General features: G+C 35.6%; 1 protein-coding gene across 6 annotated transcripts in view; it reads left to right on the top strand.

Moving 5' to 3' along the window:
- LOC123875157 (ETS-like protein pointed) overlaps positions 1-18,671 on the top strand; it is a 199,542-nt gene that overhangs the window by 121,278 nt on the left and 59,593 nt on the right. For 4 of the 6 annotated variants that reach the window (XM_045920842.1, XM_045920841.1, XM_045920843.1 and 1 more), the window contains exon 2: positions 1,545-1,954. The exons of the other annotated variants lie outside the window; for them this stretch is intronic. In XM_045920842.1, the coding sequence (XP_045776798.1) occupies positions 1,912-1,954 (43 nt within the window). In that variant the 5' untranslated portion in view covers positions 1,545-1,911. The remainder of the gene's footprint in view (positions 1-1,544; positions 1,955-18,671) is intronic. 6 annotated transcript variants of the gene reach the window in all.

Below are 18,671 nucleotides of genomic sequence, written 5' to 3' on the forward strand. Positions count from 1 at the left end.
AATGAAGATGTTTACCGCTATTTAACCCTTGAACTTGCTGTGGCATCAATTTGTAACGTTATTAAAATGTATGCATGTTATTAAATTAGGACCACTTTTTTATTGAAAATATTACAATAAAACTTAAAGCTAGCGTTATCTAATTACTATACAAATCATGCCCGCGTGGAATGGTGCCAAGAATACTGGCTGCATTTCCGCGTTGGACAGCCAGGCTGATCCGTTGCGCAAAAAATGAGCCAGCCCACTTTAAGATAAATAGCTGGTTTAAAATCGATTACTTTTTAATTTTTAGATGACGCCCGTGTCTTCGTCAGTGAGGATTTAGGTTTCGAAAATTCTAGGGAACTCTCATTTTCCAGGTTAAAAATAGTCTACGCCCGTCTCCAAGATGCAAGCCATCTATATGCCAAATAAAAATTGGTTACATGGATGGTCATGAATTGTATGTAGAAGTGAATGAATGAATTGTATTTTTATATTAATTTATTTATTTAAAAACACACTAAGTGGATAAACTTCAGAGTAACATTTTCCTTTACATTCAATGCGATCTATAGATTATGCCGGGAGGAGTACAAAATACGAACGAATTTCATTAGAGCCTTCATCGCACAGCCTTTGAATTTCAGACCGGCCTTTTACCGTAGTAACGGTCAATTAAAAGCGAGCAGAGATAGCAATTTTATTATGATATCGATTCAGGAACGATCGAATTTTGTACTACTAGCTTAGAAAGTAGAAGGTGCACTTTGAACCTAACCACAAAATTTAGCGAAATTGCTCGTCACGGGCTAGCGGTCTTTGTGGGAACCCGATCGCGGCGGGGGCTAGAGGGGTGGCTAGAGGGTGGCAGGGTGCGGGTGGCTACACTAAGTGGGGAAGTAGGCCGGAAACGCCTGGGACCGATCGTTCCCGCACCTGTGGGAATGTTGCCTGCAATTTGAATATTGCTCCCTTGACTCCGTTTCGAGAGCATTACCTTGTAACTTCACGCATTGGTTATCTCTTAATTACACCATACACATGCCAGTTTTGCCAAAGTGAACGCGGAAAAGTCTCAACAGACAAAACGCGTGACGGCAATGTATCCAATCGCTCCAAGAAGCTGTAATCAAAGGAACGCTATATGCTTCATATTTGGTACCTTTATTACAAATCAGATACGCGTTCACTTTGACTTGCCATGCTGTTGCTGTTGCGCGTTACTGTACCGTCTAAAAAGCGATTAAATGCAAAAAATGTTTTTGAGTTGACGCCAAAAACCGAGAATTTTCAAAAGCGGATGTTTTTAAAAAATTACGTAGGATCAAACTAACTAAAATTTTGGTCCTATACTTAGTTAGCATTCTTTTCTAGAAACATGAAAAATCTTACGTTTTTGTCCATATTTCAAAATGTTTTGCAGCTAACCGTTTTGTAGAAATAGGACGACAGCGCTACCTAAGCAATTTATGTGTGAGCAGGTCTTTACACCGTACTTACTAATGTAAATGTAGTTAAAGTGGAGTCGAGTGTAAAATTCAGACATAAAATTGTTATAGGTTCAAACAATGAACAGTGAGAAAACGTAAATGAACTTTTTCATCGTGACGTGACAAAGGAACACCGGCAAAATGAAAAACAGTGAAGAGTGTTTAGACTGATAATTCAAGACAGTTATAAAAAACATAAAGTGTGATATTTATTGATCTTATTTAAAATAGAAAATTAGTTAAAAGTTTTATTATACTATTGTGAATAACGAAGAAATAAATTTTAGACTAAATAACGCTATTGTAGATAACTAAAAACAGTGCTCAAAGACAATCTATATTAAAATAAACGGTAGAGAAAACTTGCTGTCGGGTACAGTTCGGACTTCAAAAGCCCGCGGCAAAAACCATCGGAGCGACGGCGGCAATTGCAGGCATGGGAATCAAAGTCATGATGAAAGCTTTCAATAAGCCAAAAGGTTAGTAACTTAGAATATGACCAACACCACTTACATTTATTTCTAAGCTGTTTTTCGGCATTTTTCATTGGTGTTTCTTTACTATACTAACACCTCTATTGACCAACGTTACTATGAGGTCTCATAGTGCGCTCGAACGCACAGTGTTGGTTCCACCAATCAGATCACTGTGTCACGTCAATTTACAATGATCTGATTGGTGGAACCTACACTATGCGTTCGAGCGCACTGTGAGACCTCATAGTAATGATTGTGAATACGGCCGTAAGGGTCTGTTTCATCATCTCCAGATAAACTTATCTAATGAATAAATTTTACGTTAGGACGAATTTTTTACATAGCCTATAGAGTAGACCAGTTACAAATTATGCTGAATGATGTTTATAAAGCTTTTCCAACAGAAAAATAAGTCAAGCGTAATATGTATCTTAACGCCGCCACCACTGTCATGTTATTAGAATAAAAATAACAGCTGTCAATCATTAATGATAGCAGGCGGCGGCCATTTGCAGAATTCGAATTTCAAATTTGCAACACTATTGTCGGTTGTGAAAAGGCGATGTATCATCCTCGGTGACGCAACGCTCTCGGTTTCCACTGCTCTTGTCCCGAATGTGAACTCGGCGTGACCGCAACCAATATATGAATACACTTCTGAACAGCTAGGAGCTGGCGGCAGAAGATCGTTGAGTTTTGATAACTGCAATCCTATTCCTAAATCGCGGGTATCTGTAAAAAGTCGTTTTGAGTTTTTGACCCAAAAAAAAATGAGGGTATTTTCAAAGAATAATGTTTCTAATATAGAATACACTGTAGGTAAAATCTATAAACTGACTTAAAACCGTGGCCCTACGTAGCAATATACTTGTAGAATTTTTAGAAATATCAGTATTTGAAAATCCCACATTTTTTGGTGTTAACTCATAAGCTCATGACGTAATTAACCATTTTTAGAAATAGGACGGTAAAAAACGTAAACTTATGGCCATTTTAGCTGCATCAAAAAAATTACAAAGCTGCTGTATTAAATAATTTGCTCTTGTTCACTAGCCCATAACAAGACTTTCCGAAATTCGGTAACCATGTAATCGTTTTTTGCACTTTTTGAATGGTCAAATGGTTTTTAACATTTACCTATAGTATGTTGTTGTTAATTATTCAAATTGACATACAAAATACAAAACACAAAACGAGTAAAATAATTCAGCTAAAAATTTTAATTAAATAAATAAATTAAAGCTTATGAAAAACTACAACAAAGTATATTTTAAAAATATTACAATTTTGTAAATTATTTTTTCTTTAAATCATTTATAACTTGACGTTTCTAATTTGTTAGCCCTGTTGAAAAGCTTTAAAACTCTAAGCTTCAAAAGCTTCAAAACCTGACTGTCATTGCAACGACGAGCTACTCTTAAACCGAAATTGCCTCCAACCATCGACGTCTAGGTATCACCTCTCTTACTATAATATGAAGACACTTCTAATGCATATAAACGCACGTGAAGCGTTGTCGGATAGGTGAACGCATGAATAAACACCCCTTAAACATTTTGTACACGTGTACTTGAAAGCTAGATTTTTTTTGTAAAAGCTAAAGTAAAATAACAATGAACGTAATTATTTTTTTGTTCACTTTTGTTCAATCGTTATTACGAATGATGTAGCGAAATCTAAAACTATTTTATGACACCGGTTTTTTGAGCCTAAATATAAATATCTACCTATCTACTTACAATCCTGTATATAAAGGATTATAGCAAAAATAGAAACTACTGAGTGCTGGTAGTCTCCATCCAGGTACAAAAGTCAAAATCATAAGAAAGTAGGTATTTAGATAGATAGCGGTGGCTAGCTAGAAGAATAGCCGAAAATTTTCAAATTTCAAATTTTAAAATTCAAAACGAAAAGCTTTTGATTTGATGTGCTTATTCATTTCGATTGAACTTTCCTCTAAAAGCGACTGAACTAATCATAAACAGGATATCATTATGTTCACGATATCTCAGATTATGACTTAGATTACTTAGATGGCAGATACAGTTAACAAGTAATGGAAAAGCTCAGTAAATATAATTAAATAAAAACAGTGTTTATTTCTTCAAACCAAACTGTTCTTGGTTTAACGACAAAATTATTGCAACTTAATTAACTTTCATGTTTGATGTCTAGTGATTTCGATTTGACGATGTTTTTATTTGAAGCCTCAATAGCTCAACGGTTATAGGAGTGGACTGAAATCCGAAAGGTCGACGGTTCAAACCCCACCCGTTGCACTATTGTCGTACCCACTCCTAGCACAAGCTTTACGCTTAGTTGGAGGGGAAAGTGGAATGTTAGTCATGATTCAAATGGCTAATATTCTTTTTTTTTTAATGTTTTATGTCTAGTGATTTCAATTCGACGATGTTTTTATTTAAATTCAAAATAAGTGAAATAAAATAGCTACAAATCGAAACAATTAAATCAACTCGAGTGAATTAACATAAAGGCTAATGTAGACGAAGGTGAGGCACTATTTTTATTAAAAGTGAGAGCAGAAATATAATACAACTAGAGGGTGCCCGCGACTTCGTCCGCGTGGATGTAGGTTTTTGAAGATCCCGTGGAACTGTTTGGTTTTCCGGGATAAAAAGTGGTAGGTATATGTCAATAACATGGACACAAGCTACCTCGGTACCTTTCATACAAATCGGTTGAGCGGATGGGTCTTTAGGAATCCCGTGGGAACTCTTTGATTTTTCGGGATAAAAAGTAGAATATGTCCGTCCCCGGGACGGGATAAGCTAACTCTGTACCAAATTTCGTCAGAATCGGCTGGGCCGTGAAAAGGTAGCAGACAGACAGACACACTTTCGCATTTATAATATTAGTATGGATAAAGAAGACATAAAGTGTCGATCCCATAGCCTAATTTTTAGAGATTAGTTTTTCCTTACTGACCTATCAAAGACAAAATATACCTATACAATATATTCTTTCCTTTTTAACCGACTTTCAAAAAAGGAAGAGGTTCTCAATTCGTCGGAATCATTTTTTTCCTTATTTTTTCGTCCTGGTCCCATAACCACTTTAACCAAGTTACCTGCGACGGCCCCTGAGTTTTTCCTACATTTTTTAAACCATATTTACTTTGAAAATCGCAACCCACTTAGCGTGCCCACAACCTTAGGGCAGCGGTTGTGCAACCATCATTACGGTGATTATGATCCGCGCATGCTCTGTTGATCTTGAAAGTGAAGACCTTGCTGCCGACCGCCGCGGTCTGAGAATTGTAGCCAAACATTGTTTATATCTGCACAAAAGCTAGCCCATAGAAAAACGTGGGTATAACTTGAAGTAATGAAACGATTACGCATGAATTTCAACTCAGCATTACGTGATTCTGTTCAAGCTTTAAAAATATATGCTAGGACTACTGCATTTGTTTTTCGACTACCCAGGGCACAGTTTATGACAGTTAGCGAACTTCTAACTAATCATCGAGGGTTTGACGTCACTGGCAGGCGTCAAATGTTAGTAGGTACATTTGACGCAGGTAGCCCTAAAGTAGCCCTATTTTGCTTTGATTTTACGTAACCATAGCCTAATATTTGATATAAGGTCGATTCAGGATGAAACTGAGAGTTCTCTCACTCAAGTTCACTCTGCCTAGGGTAAATGACAGCGAGTAGGTACCTACCAATTTATTGTTGAAGACATTATTCTTTTTTGAGTCACAATAATATCGTTTGTTGTCCGATTTGAATATAGTGACTAGTATTTTCCTTATCACAAGATTTTTTTGCATTTTAGTCAACTCTTGGTATATGGTTAATTGGTGGACCATTGACCCTATTTGATTTTGGCTACATAGTTGTGTCCACGTTGTGCCCATTTAGCTTATTTATGCACGAACGAACCCATTGATTTAAAGCTACCCCTACATATTTATTCTGAGTACGAAACAATTCCAGCGGGTTTGGTTGGGCCCTATGATTTTCAAACATAACTATACACACCTGAATTTGTGATAGTCAATGGCAATTAATGCTGTACCCAAAAATTATCTGTACAAGTTCCCTGACGAAACATCACTCCCGTCGCATGTTAACATATTCATGGTAGTTATTACAGTGCTACTGGATATCCGTGGGTGACGATTATAACCATTAGATGACAACCATTAAGGTGACTCGTCTCATCGTCATGTCATAAAAAAACCGACCAAGTGAGAGTTGGTCTCGCACAACGGGGGTTCCATACTTTAAAAGGATACGTGTTGCTGCTTAAATTACTGTAACTGAAAATATAAGTTTAAAGTAATAATTTTCTTTAAATGTGATGTACAAATCAAAGATTTTCAGATTTTTCCTTTACTTGTGCTGACCTTGCTTCTTCTTCTTGCCTTTTATTTAGGTTAACGGGAAGTTAGAGTTACCTATAGGTTTTGATATAATTGTGAGTGTCAAAACATATGGCATAAATAGCCCAATTTTTCTGAGCAGAAAGGGTCTTGACAGACAGACAAACGTACTGACAAATGACAATGAAGTGATCCTATGATGGTTCCTTTGTCCTTTTGAGGTGCGGAACCCTAAAAAGAAAAATAAACACGTCGTCACAATAAAAAGCGGTCGAACAATAGTCAACAGTAGCGGCGACTCACGGGGGCCATAAAAAGTCATAACAATTTGATGTAACAAAGAAGTGGCATCTAGTACGGGAGCTAATACAGCGCAGCATCGCGCATGCGCGGGGGCGTCCATTCACGCAGCTGATTGGCCCATCCGGTGCGCGCTCAATGAGATGATGCGCCCGCGCCGCCTCTGTCATTGAGCAAAGGTCTCTCGCCTACATTCGTGATCAACGTTACAGATCTTTAGATTAATGTGCCCACTATTGTTGGCTACTGTTTTAAATGGTAGAACTAAATACTAGAGCTAGCTACAGTTTTTTCTACTTTGTTCTATAGATAGGTACATCTAAAGTCTAAACGGTCTCTATTGTCTGTTGTCAGTTATTAATGTCTTAAATGTACATGTTTGTGGGCAAAGGATTTTAATAAAGCCTCCGTCTACCTCATCTTCTAGACAGATGAACACCGTCTAGGTTTAATAAATAATCACACCAATATTATAAAAGCAAAAGTTTGTGTGTATGTATGTGTGAACGTGTGTATGTTTGTTACACCTTCACGTAAAAAACTACGGAAAAGAATTGGTTGAAATTGGAATGGAGATACTTAGATTATACCCTGGATTAACACATAGGCTTCTTTTTCCCCGGAAAATCAACGAGTTCCCACGGGATTTTTAAAATACCTGTATCCACGCGAATGAAGTCGCGGGAATTAGCTTGTAAGTAGGTATATAAGTAGAATGAATTTTTAGTTTCATTCGAGAAAAATCTTATTAATATGACGTATGCATAAAAAATAGACTTGGCACAATAATAGGAACAATGCTGGCGTCATTTTCACCGTTGGTATTGTTTTTGAACTTGGAACGTCTCGTGACGTCAACGACGCGTGCGTTCCTATTCAAATACCCACACGCCAGTTACACCTTGCTTGTAATTACCTATTCAAAAAAATGGTAAGTACTTAATATTTTAATATCATAATAACATAGCATAATTATTATAAAAGTGAAACATAATTATGTATTTTTTTATGAGATTGATGATAAGTAAGTTCTTGAGCGGGACAGTCTACTTGGTTAAGATTTCGACTACCTCGGGGTGTGGATTTTCGGTGAGGGTTCGATCTCGGGCCTATAACCTCTTCGGAGTTCTTAACTTTTCGGAGTTATGTGCGTTTTAAGCAATTAAATATCACTTTCTTTAACGGTGAAGGAAAACATCGCGACGTAATCTGCATGCCTAAAGATCGCCATAATGTTTTCAAAGGTTTATTATGAATTAGTTTGCCATCCCGCACTTGCCCAGCGTGGTAGAATAAGACACCATTCTCACTCTGAGAATAGACACATACTCAGTACTGATGATGATGAAGTTCTTGTAATTCGCCAACCTGATACCTAAGCTTATTTTGAAAGTTTATGAAATTTAGACTTTCCACGATTGCAGTTCACTGACTAGCAAAGAAATATCACTAATAAAATTAGTCAAAAAGTCTAAAACAAAATTTTAACTTTACTTAAAGTTCTAAACTTTAACTTAAAGTTTTATAAGATCCTACTTAAAATATAATCTACCTGAAATAGAGATAAAATTATAAATAGGATAGCTATGCAGATTTGCATTTCAAGATTAACTTAAAACAGCAACAATTTAAAACAAATCATAGAAAACATGAAAGTTAAACAGTAAAAATACAGAAGCGAAGTTGCGAAGTAAAAAGGCAAAAAATATTTGAACTTGAAACATTGCGTGACGTAGGAATAATAAACTTGTTATAATTTGCACTTACTCGTATATCGCCCGCACTTGCACCGTCTTCGTAATAACGCTAATAAAATTACTGTTAGTAACGTTTTCATTAGTTAGAATATTGTGCTATTCGCCGTTTCACGGTTTTGGTTTGAAAATGATACCATTTCAATTTATTGTAAGGTAAAATACACCTGTAAGTTTTACTCAAGTAAGTAGCTTACATGATTGACTTACGGCAAAACTAATAAACAGTAAACACTCTTATAAATACATTTTACTAATGTAAGTAGCTTACGTAATTAATTGACTTATTGTCAATTAATTACGTAAGCTACTTACATTAGTAAAACTTACACGTGTAATCGCGACCTAACCACTTTTAAGTAAAAACTATTAAACAACATAAACTGGACAAATTGCAATTTTTCCAAAAAAGCTAGTTTTAAGTTAATGTTGGCTAAAATGAAATAATAAGTTTTATCGAAAGCTTTTACTAGTGTAGCATCTTACCAAGAACAAACTAAGTAGTAACTAGGTATTCAAAACAATACGAATTTTCATAAAACAATACAATTTATAATGTGTTATCAATGTCAGTTGCGTTGATTGTCAATTATTGTCGTAGTACATGCATAGTACTTATAAACTACGCAACAAGTGTTGTTCCCCTTTACGATATTTCAATACACCACCTGTTGTAACCGTCATCATGCTTAGTGTAATTCCGTAGAATATAAATAATTAAATAGAGGCAACTAGCTACAGCATATTTATTTATCTGAGTTTAGCATATTAAGCTATCATTTATTCAACTAAATATATTCCAACGCAGGGATGAACAGCTTCGGGGAGATAAGACTTCCCTGTCATACACCTGGCTTCAATTTGATTGATCCAGTAGTTTGGTATAAAATGACATACTTAGTGAGCTATTTTATAAGCATCCAACAATGACATCGGTCCTAATTTCTTACGAAGGTACTAATAGACAGTTAGTCTACGAGTATTATGTGACTCTACTGCAACTTGAACAGTCTAAAATACACAAGTATTAACCGCGCCGAAGGCTTTCTTATAGCCCACAAACATTAAAGCTAACTCAAGCTCTTATGGAAACGATTCTTATATTGTTATACAAACTTAGTCTGTGTATTATTATAATGAAAGGTAGGTATGCAATTATTTCAAATCCTTATCCATACTTCCATACTTCCATACTAATATTATAAATGTGAAAGTGTGTCTGTCTGTCTGTCTGCTACGTTTTCACGGCCCAACCGCTGAACCGATTTTAAAGAAAGGTACAGACTTGGGATACGACCCGGGGAAGGACATAGGCAATTTTTTATCCAGGAAAATCAAAGAGTTCCTACGGGATTTAAAAAAACCGATAACCACGCGGGCGAAGCCGCGGACATCCTCTAGTATACTATAACTTTTAAAACTTTAAGTAATACCGACTATCCTTGCCCTGTGGCGATAGTGTGGTAGAAACTGCGCAACAAGTGTCTCACCCCTGCGTTATTCTATACCACCTGTTGCCATCGCTTACGTGCTCAATGTGCTTGCGTGGGGAATGTAGGGCGTTTTGATGTTTGATTAGAAATTATGGAAAGTGATCGGTAAATTACTTGCTAACTATAAGGAATGATGCCAGTTTTATAATACGATAGTAAGTTTGTGTCTAAAACATTGTATGCCTTCATTATATATACGGGTTTATGATATTTGTAACAATAAATCCTATGAAAATATTTTGCTAGTTAGTTTGGTGGTTGGTTTGGTACAAGGGATTTTGCGCTAACAAAAAGCTTTTGTGAAAAAAGCTATCACACTAATATTATACAGGCGAAAGTTTGTATGTGTGTTTGTATGTTTGTTACTCCTTCACGCAAAAACTACTGGACGGATTTGGCTGAAATTTGGAATGGAGATAGATAATATCCTGGATTAGCACATAGGCTACTTTTTATCTCGGAAAATCGAAGAGATCCCACGGGGTTTCGAAAAACCTAAATCCACGCGGGCGAAGTCGCGGGCATCGGCTAGTATTAGATAGATTCGTTATTTCTTATTAAATAGTGATGACACTGGTGAAGTGTGGATTGCCAGACTTCACACACCTTTAAGAACATCATGGAGAACTCTCAGATGTGCAGGTTTCCTCACGATGTTTTCTTTCACTGTTAAAGCAAGTGATATGGAAAGGTTGACGTTATTGTTGTATACCATAGTATTGAGATCATATATATCAGGCTGAACAAAACTGGTTCCTTCAATAAGATTGACTTATTCAAAGACAAAGCGTCGAAGGCTGCTAGGGCTGCGTCCATCCGCATCGCCGGCCTATTGTGCCGTTGCCGTTATCTACGCCATTCACGATTCGGCGCACTCTGTACACGACTGTGCCGATTTCAATTTACATTTAACCTCCAAATTGTATATATTCGATTCTTATATTTGAAAATAACTTTTTAATTTACAAGGATCTTGAGAAATGACACAGGGTGATGCTCGTTTAAAAGCAACGACTTCGCTTACAACTTGATGTCCGATGTCAAACTAATTTATCATAGTTTTTTTTTTTTAAATAGCCCTTCTGTAGGTACAACTTAGTTCAATATTCCCAAGTAGAGAAGCCGCTCTGCACTGCAATTCAAAAATTTGATGCTGATATCGTGGTTATGATGACTAATATCGTAGAATTATTTAGATTTGCACTTTAGAAGTAGTCTAAGAAACTTCTCTTCCTCTTTCTGAAAGAAATTATCCTAACCTTCATCTTTATAGTTCTCTTCTCTCTCTCAGAAATCTTTTTAGGTCAGAAAAGGGGTATGTTTTTAAGTGATACAGATCCTCCTTTTTCCACCTCAAATTCCTCGCGGCAAAAAGCGCTCGTCCAAAGCAAACGCTACAAGGTACAACCCCATTAACAAGTTGAGGAGATTTCAAACCGCCGTCGCGCCTCCATTAAGCTATAATGTGTGCATTGAAGTGTACAGAAAAACTGAAACTGTCTTTATTTCCGCGGACACTTACATTTTATTGCGCAGAACACGTGTTTTAACTCGCAATAAACGCTTTGAGAAACAGCACTTAGTACCTAATTAAGAGCAATCTCGACGCTCAGGGTTTTTCTTCGCGTAGATAAATGCATCTCAAAATGTGTTCATCTTCTGCAAACATGCATTGCAGAAACAATCATAAATAATACATAGATTAAAAAACACACACTCACCCACACTCTAAAAAACTTAACATTTATCAATAAATAATAAATAATGTTTTGCTAAACCTTGTCATTTGTTTTTTGATAAGTATCTACTCATCTAATAGCTAAAATGGAATGGAGTTCCTGGTGAATTTTTTAGTTATTCCGTAATATATGGTATCGACAGCGCATCTCGATTCTCGACACAGAATATACTCACTATTTCAACATAGATTTGCTACTTCAAGATTGAATGGTCCTCAATTTAAAGTAAGGATCCGTCTAGAGTTACTACTACCAACGAACAGATATGACAAAAATCCTGTACTTATCTATCGATCCCGTGAAATCTCGTTGTCTTATTCGAATGAATGAATGAGTGATTTATTCAATTCGAGTCGAAATTGAATAATTGATAGCCCACCGAATTATTAACTCAAGAAAACTCCCACTATTATATTGTGAATAATGTAAAGGAATCACGACCCTCAGTAATGAGGAATAGAGAGAGTACAGGTACTGAATTTAAAGAATATCCTACTTGATTGCATAATTATCAAGATCATGACCAATCCATCAAGTACTGACCACGGATCTCCTCTTAGAATGAGAAATGTTTAGGCCATAATCCTCCATGATGCTTGTAATAGCCTGACTTAACTTAAATTAAACACATTCTTGCGGGATCTTTTACAACAACAGTTATGGTCCAGCTGGGCGGATGGTGTCCATCGGAAGCCGTGCGCGATAATTATGCCGAAATCACTTACTAATTATCTTAATGACGGAAACGGAACTCTTGCTAAGTTGTTTTTGTCACATGAATACACCATTCCTTAAGTAAATGAAACCCCGTTTGCGAATTCCATTTTTAATTCTTGCAGTTTTTATTCTTTAACTTTGCACTACTATTAAGTACCTGGTGCTGTTTAAATGTACATGCTTCCTCTTTATTTAATACTAGCCGATGCCCGCGATTTCGCCCGCGTGGATTTAGGTTTTTCGAAATCCCGTGGGAACTCTTTGATTTTCCGGGATAAAAGGCCTATTTGCTAATCCAGGAGATTATCTATCTCCATTCCAAAATTCAGCCAAATCCGTCCGGTAGATTTTGCGTGAAGGAGTAACAAACATACATACACACACACACACATACACACAAACTTTCGCCTTGCCTATAATATTAGTGTGACTAGATGATGCTCGTGACTTTGTTCATGTAGGTTTTTCTTTTAAATTTTGAGCCAACTAAGTACAAAGTTTACATTAAATAGGCAAAGTAAAGAAACGTAAAATGTCTTTAAAGGCATAATTGTTATTATAATCTAAGTAGTTAATTGTGACAGTTACTATCCATTGACTCTTATTTATATCCTTTAATGTGAATAAAAGAAAAAACTAGAATTATTACGATGAATAAATGAATATGATAATGTATATACTATATATACATTGTATGTGTTCAAAGATATATTTATATAATTTTTCTGATGCAGGTGTGCGTGATACACCCATAATCATAACTGGAATTAAATTGACCAAGTATAAGTCTTTGGTGTTAATCTAAGCTAGGAAAAGAAACAAGCTGAGAAAATAAAACTTTTTATGTACTCTTTATGTATCTAAAATACAAGAAGTGGCGACTGCCGACAGGAGTGAAAACTTAAAACTTAAATAACGGTGATTTTTTTTGAATTTTCAAAATTGTGGTCTCAAAAATCAAAATTTCATAATTTGTAAATTAAAACTGAGCACTGTTCGCCAACATCGCTGTAAATCGCTCAACGCTCCTAAAGAGGTTTTCACTTCAAAAACAAGTGTAAATTAAAAATTTATAACACCCCCGACGATCCAAAGTATCTGAGTTTTCCAAAACATCATTTTCAAATAAATAATTATGTATCTAGGCAACGTCCATCTTGACAGCTTGACATTTGTCTATTGACATAATATTATGAACCTAACGGTTATCTAACCTTCTTTTCTACAAGAAAACTAGAAAAGAGCTGATAACTCTTAAACGGCTGAACCAATTTTTTTTGATTATAGCTAAGAACACTCTCGATCAAGCCACCTTTCAAACAAAAAAAACTAAATTAAAATCGGTTCATTCGTTCAGGCGCTACGATGCCACAGACAGATACACAGATACACAGATACACAGACACACAGAAACACAGATACACACGTCAAACTTATAACACCCCTCTTTTTGGGTCGGGGGTTAATAAAGGTCATCGGTAATCAATAGACATCATAAATCCTCAAAGTGTCACAACATTTGGACATCATCATTTTGTCGATATTATTATGTCCTCAATGAATTCTTAATCACATGCTAAGCCAAATTGATTTCAATAGAACTATATTATGCATGATTAAACTTTGTGACAGAAAAAATAAAGCAAATAAAAACTAATAGATAAATAAAATAAATCAACGAATATATTAATTATTCAAATCATATGTCTGTTATATTTGCACATTTAGTTTCACACGATCGCTTATCTTATTTTTTTCCTTATTTTAAAACTAGATTTGCGATTTTCACACTATCTCGGATTGACCTTAAAACATATTTGATTATAAAAATGATGGACTAAGAAGGTATATAGATACCTATATTCGTAAAATTAGAAATCTTATACACTTCCCACAACAAAATCAATATTATGGTTGTAAAACTTAAATAAAACCTTCTAGGAGGAATACGAACAACCAAAAGCTAGTCAAGTTTAAATTGCCCTATATCTGCCTACTTCAGGAATTTCAGATCGTAGCTGAGTAAAAAGCATATTATAGCTTCCACACTTAGAGAATACATAATGATTACCAATATACAAGAAAGTTAAAAACATGACTGTTGTGTCGTATTGAATTTTTTTCAAATAATACCTAATTTATAGGCAGTAGGTAGGTACCTATCACTCGGGATGATGTAAGAACGAATTCTAATGATGTCCCATACATCCAAATCTGTTCAGGCATTTAGAAGTTACGGAAGAACAAAAGAAAAACTGAATAATTTACACCTTTTTTTGGGCACTCGTGTATAAAGTAACAAAAGATTTATCAATTTTCTTACAATAAGTAAATAATTCCTAGCATCAAACCACCCACCAATATTGACTCGTAAGTTCATACACAGGGCAGAGCTAATTCTTTGCATCATATCTTAGTCGCAATCGCAGGTTACAAAGCATGATTTCTATCTGATATATAAGGATATCGTTCCTATGGAATTACTCTGCACAAGGATGCGTGAGTCAAGTGCAGCTGCCGGCTTCGAGGAGTAAATCACGACGTGCCAGTACAATTAATGCCGATTGCCGCGTGATTCGTGACTATAGTGTTGCCATTTTTTTTTACTCTGCACTAAATGGGAGTGAAATCGGAACATAGTACATACCTACATACCTGCATCGTTAGACAAACGGTCAAAGACCTTTTCTATCCATGATATTTTATGACAGTTATTATACTAAATATGCCTTAAAGGATTGTCTCTCATAACCAAAGCTTTTTTATATGTAAGTTGTTACTTCTGGAGAAAGTAGCTTACTAATAGTGAAAAACTTATTAAAATCGGTAGGTACAGTAGTTTCAGAATGTATTAATTACAAACAAATAAACATTAAACATTATAAAATCTTTCCTCTTCATAGTATTTCCTCTTTAGAGACAAGTTCCACCTAATTCCTGTTTATTTATGTTTGAAGATCTCCAATAATGGTAATCCTCTTTTCTCTCCTAACATGTTTGCAACTGACTTGCAATTGCTACTTGATTTCATACTAACTCTACGATATGCTTACTTATTTTTTAATTGTAACGTTCGATTTGGATGACATAAGAAAGTAACTAATAAGTAATTGCAACATGAAATTTCTATACTTACCTGTCAACCCATTAACTGAGTGATGTATGAATGAAATCGTATCATCTGGCAACAATGTTGCCAACGTCAGTACACCAGCTTGACCATACTTTTAATAATGTGAATTTCTTCACGAACGCGTATCTCAACAGTTATTGCGAACGTGTAAGGAATTGTTAAGCGAAAGGCACAACTCTGTCTCATTGACTTCATAACAGCTAATATCTATAGTCCAGTTTTTTGTACTCGACTACCCAAGAAGGTATTGGCATTCCGTACCTACAGATGGACTTTCATCTGTTTTTTCCTTTATAATTTGCCAATAATTAAATTAATCTGAGAAATAACTTTTTTTAATTAGACCTTTAGAACTTTCTTACTACAATCAGATAACATAAACAACTTTTCAATAATATTCATTTATGTATGAAAAAGTCGTTCCCATACACTAACTGTACTAACATAACAAAATGACTACTCAACTTTAACGACTGCTAATTTTTAAAAGCTATAGATAAGCAATTCCATCAATCTTTCAATTAAAATGACGTAAATCGTCAACCGTGACATATTAATTGGTCCATAAGTAAGTTTTTGCGAGCTACAAAATTGTCGTGAACTAACTCGTATAAAACATTTAAATGATATCAGAACGGTTCAGCTAGAAGATCGAAGCGGGCACCGACCGTGGGAGAGCAGTACAAATCTCAACATCTCAGAACTGGTCGGCAGGTGTGCACGGCGCACACACGCGTACGCCCACACACACATCCAGCAACAAACCAGACGCACTTATGAATGAAGCCTGCGTCCGCGCACCGCGCACACAAACGAGACCAATCTCGCTTGTTTATCTCCGATTTATTTTATTCCAAGCCATCAGAACCCAGAAAGAAATCAACTATTAATTTGTTCACTACCCAGTTAAATAAATAGCGCAGATGAAGTAATTAATACGTTGATAATCATCGGTTGATGAAGTTCACATTTGATTAGAGGATATGTACCGCTGCGGACAGTAATATTCTGTCACTGGCGAGCTTTGATGTTACCGATACGGTTTATGTCGTTTGTAATAAAAATTGAACATTCGAATGGATTATGTGACTGATGCCGACGCATAGATACTGAAGTTAATGTTATAAATTACACTAAAATATCTTCTCAATCTAATGTAATCGTCTCTAGATACAATAAAATAGATCAACAAAAAATAATACACGTTACATGAGTTCAATTACAAACAAAAGAGTAACCGCTAATAGCTTCATAACACGAAATGATCATAGCCACTAGAGTTAACAGTAAACTCAAAATTAGCATTTCAAATAAGTAATAATGTATAAGTTTTTTGTGCATAAAATCGTTTATAAATAAGTATTGGATTGCAATGAAATAGGTACAGATAGCTATGCAGGAGTGAATGTCTTGAAAGCTAAGGATTAATGGGAGAAAAGCAAGTTGTTGGTAACTGGTATTACACCTGTAATCAATGATCAGTAATTTCGACGCCATCGCTGGCTACCTACTCTAATCAAACCCTTTAACTATCCCACTGCACATCTCAAGTACTTATTTTCTCAATCGGTCTAATTAACTTTAGCGCTTCTGCACTGATGTTAACTGATAGCTTCCTTTATATTGCGACGTCGTATCGTTAGATCTTGAATCAGAAATCCTTATATAAATATTAGTATTTAGTATATAATTATACAAAATGTAGTCCGTCACTTCGTCTGTGTGATTTGTGGGAACTCTTTGATTTTCCAGGGGAAAAGTAGCCAAAATCACTTGCCAGGTCTTCACAATGTTTTTGCAAAAATGACGTCGATCCGTTGCTTCATGACAGCACAATCCATCAAACAAACACACTTTCGCATAGTAATTTGGTATAGGTCTATAATATTATATAGGTACTTTAGTTTTTCATCTCATTTCTCATCTGAACGATACCATACTACTGTATACTATCGTTCAAAATAATTTTATTTATTTCTCATAATTAAAATATACAGATGTATATTATAACTATGGGATATATAGATATGTAACCTCAAGATCATTGCGGTTTTTTCGTCTCTATATTTTTTATAGAAATCCTTACTCACGAGCTTATAATGATCATCTGAAAGTAAAACCAGTGGCCAGAAAAATCAAAACAAAGCAATGTCATTACCATTACATACAAAGCGAATGCCACACGCCCTGTAATCTTTGTCAATCTCGACCGAAACGAGTTTTCTTCCGATAGATCGGAGATAACGAACAACTACGTATATGTAATATGTATATTTATACAGCTAGATATACCTAATCGAAATGCACCCTTATCTCTATCGTTGTTTATAAAACGCTGAACTTTATTGTATACAGATTTAGTTAGGGACTTCGACGACTAATATAAAAAAAAATAGTATTAAAACCGAGCTGCATCGTTTCAGTGCGAAAAAGGCGTGCTACGAATACTAGTTTCCATCGATTGAAGATAACAAAATATTGAACTTTGAAGCTTGTCGTCGTCGTTTTATCGCGCCCACTGCTGGACATGGGCCTCTTGAAAGGATTTCCAAAGAACACGGTCTTGTGCCTCGAGCGATTCGCTTGAGATCGTTAATCCACTTAGAAGCTCGTTGTATTAATATTAATGTTTTTACAAAGTAGCCTGTTTCGTTTTTTAGGGTTCCGTACCCCAAAAGGAAAAACGGAACCCTTATAGTATGACTTTGTTGTCTGTCTGTCTGTCTGTCCATCTGTCGCGTCAAAATAAGATAACTATACCAAGTGGGGTATCATATGAAAGGGCTTTCTCGCCCTGACTCGCACTTGGCCGGTTGTTTTTTTTTTTTGGGAACAGTTTTATTAATTACTAGCTGATGCCCGCTACTTTCTCCGCCTAGATTTAGGTTTTTATAATCCCGTGGGTACTCTTTGATTTCCGGAATAAATTCAAATTCAAATTCAAAATGTTTTTATTCAATTAGACTTTTACAAGTTCTTTCGAATCGTCAAAAGCATCTACCACTGGTTCGGAATGCCTTTCCTACCGAGAAGAACCAGCAAGAAACTCGGCGGTTGCTCTTTTCAATGATTTGATATACAATATTATGCCATGTATACAAGCAATTGAAGTCCTGCGCATTGCTGGAGCGAATCGAAGTTCAAATCCACGCTTTTTTATCATTTACATAATCTTCGATAGTATAATATGCTTTTCTCAGGAGCATATTTTTAATAGATTTTTTGAACCTGTGTAA

The sequence above is a fragment of the Maniola jurtina genome, chromosome 19 (assembly GCF_905333055.1).
Source record: "Maniola jurtina chromosome 19, ilManJurt1.1, whole genome shotgun sequence".
In the NCBI taxonomy this organism is placed as follows: Eukaryota; Metazoa; Arthropoda; class Insecta; order Lepidoptera; family Nymphalidae; genus Maniola; species Maniola jurtina.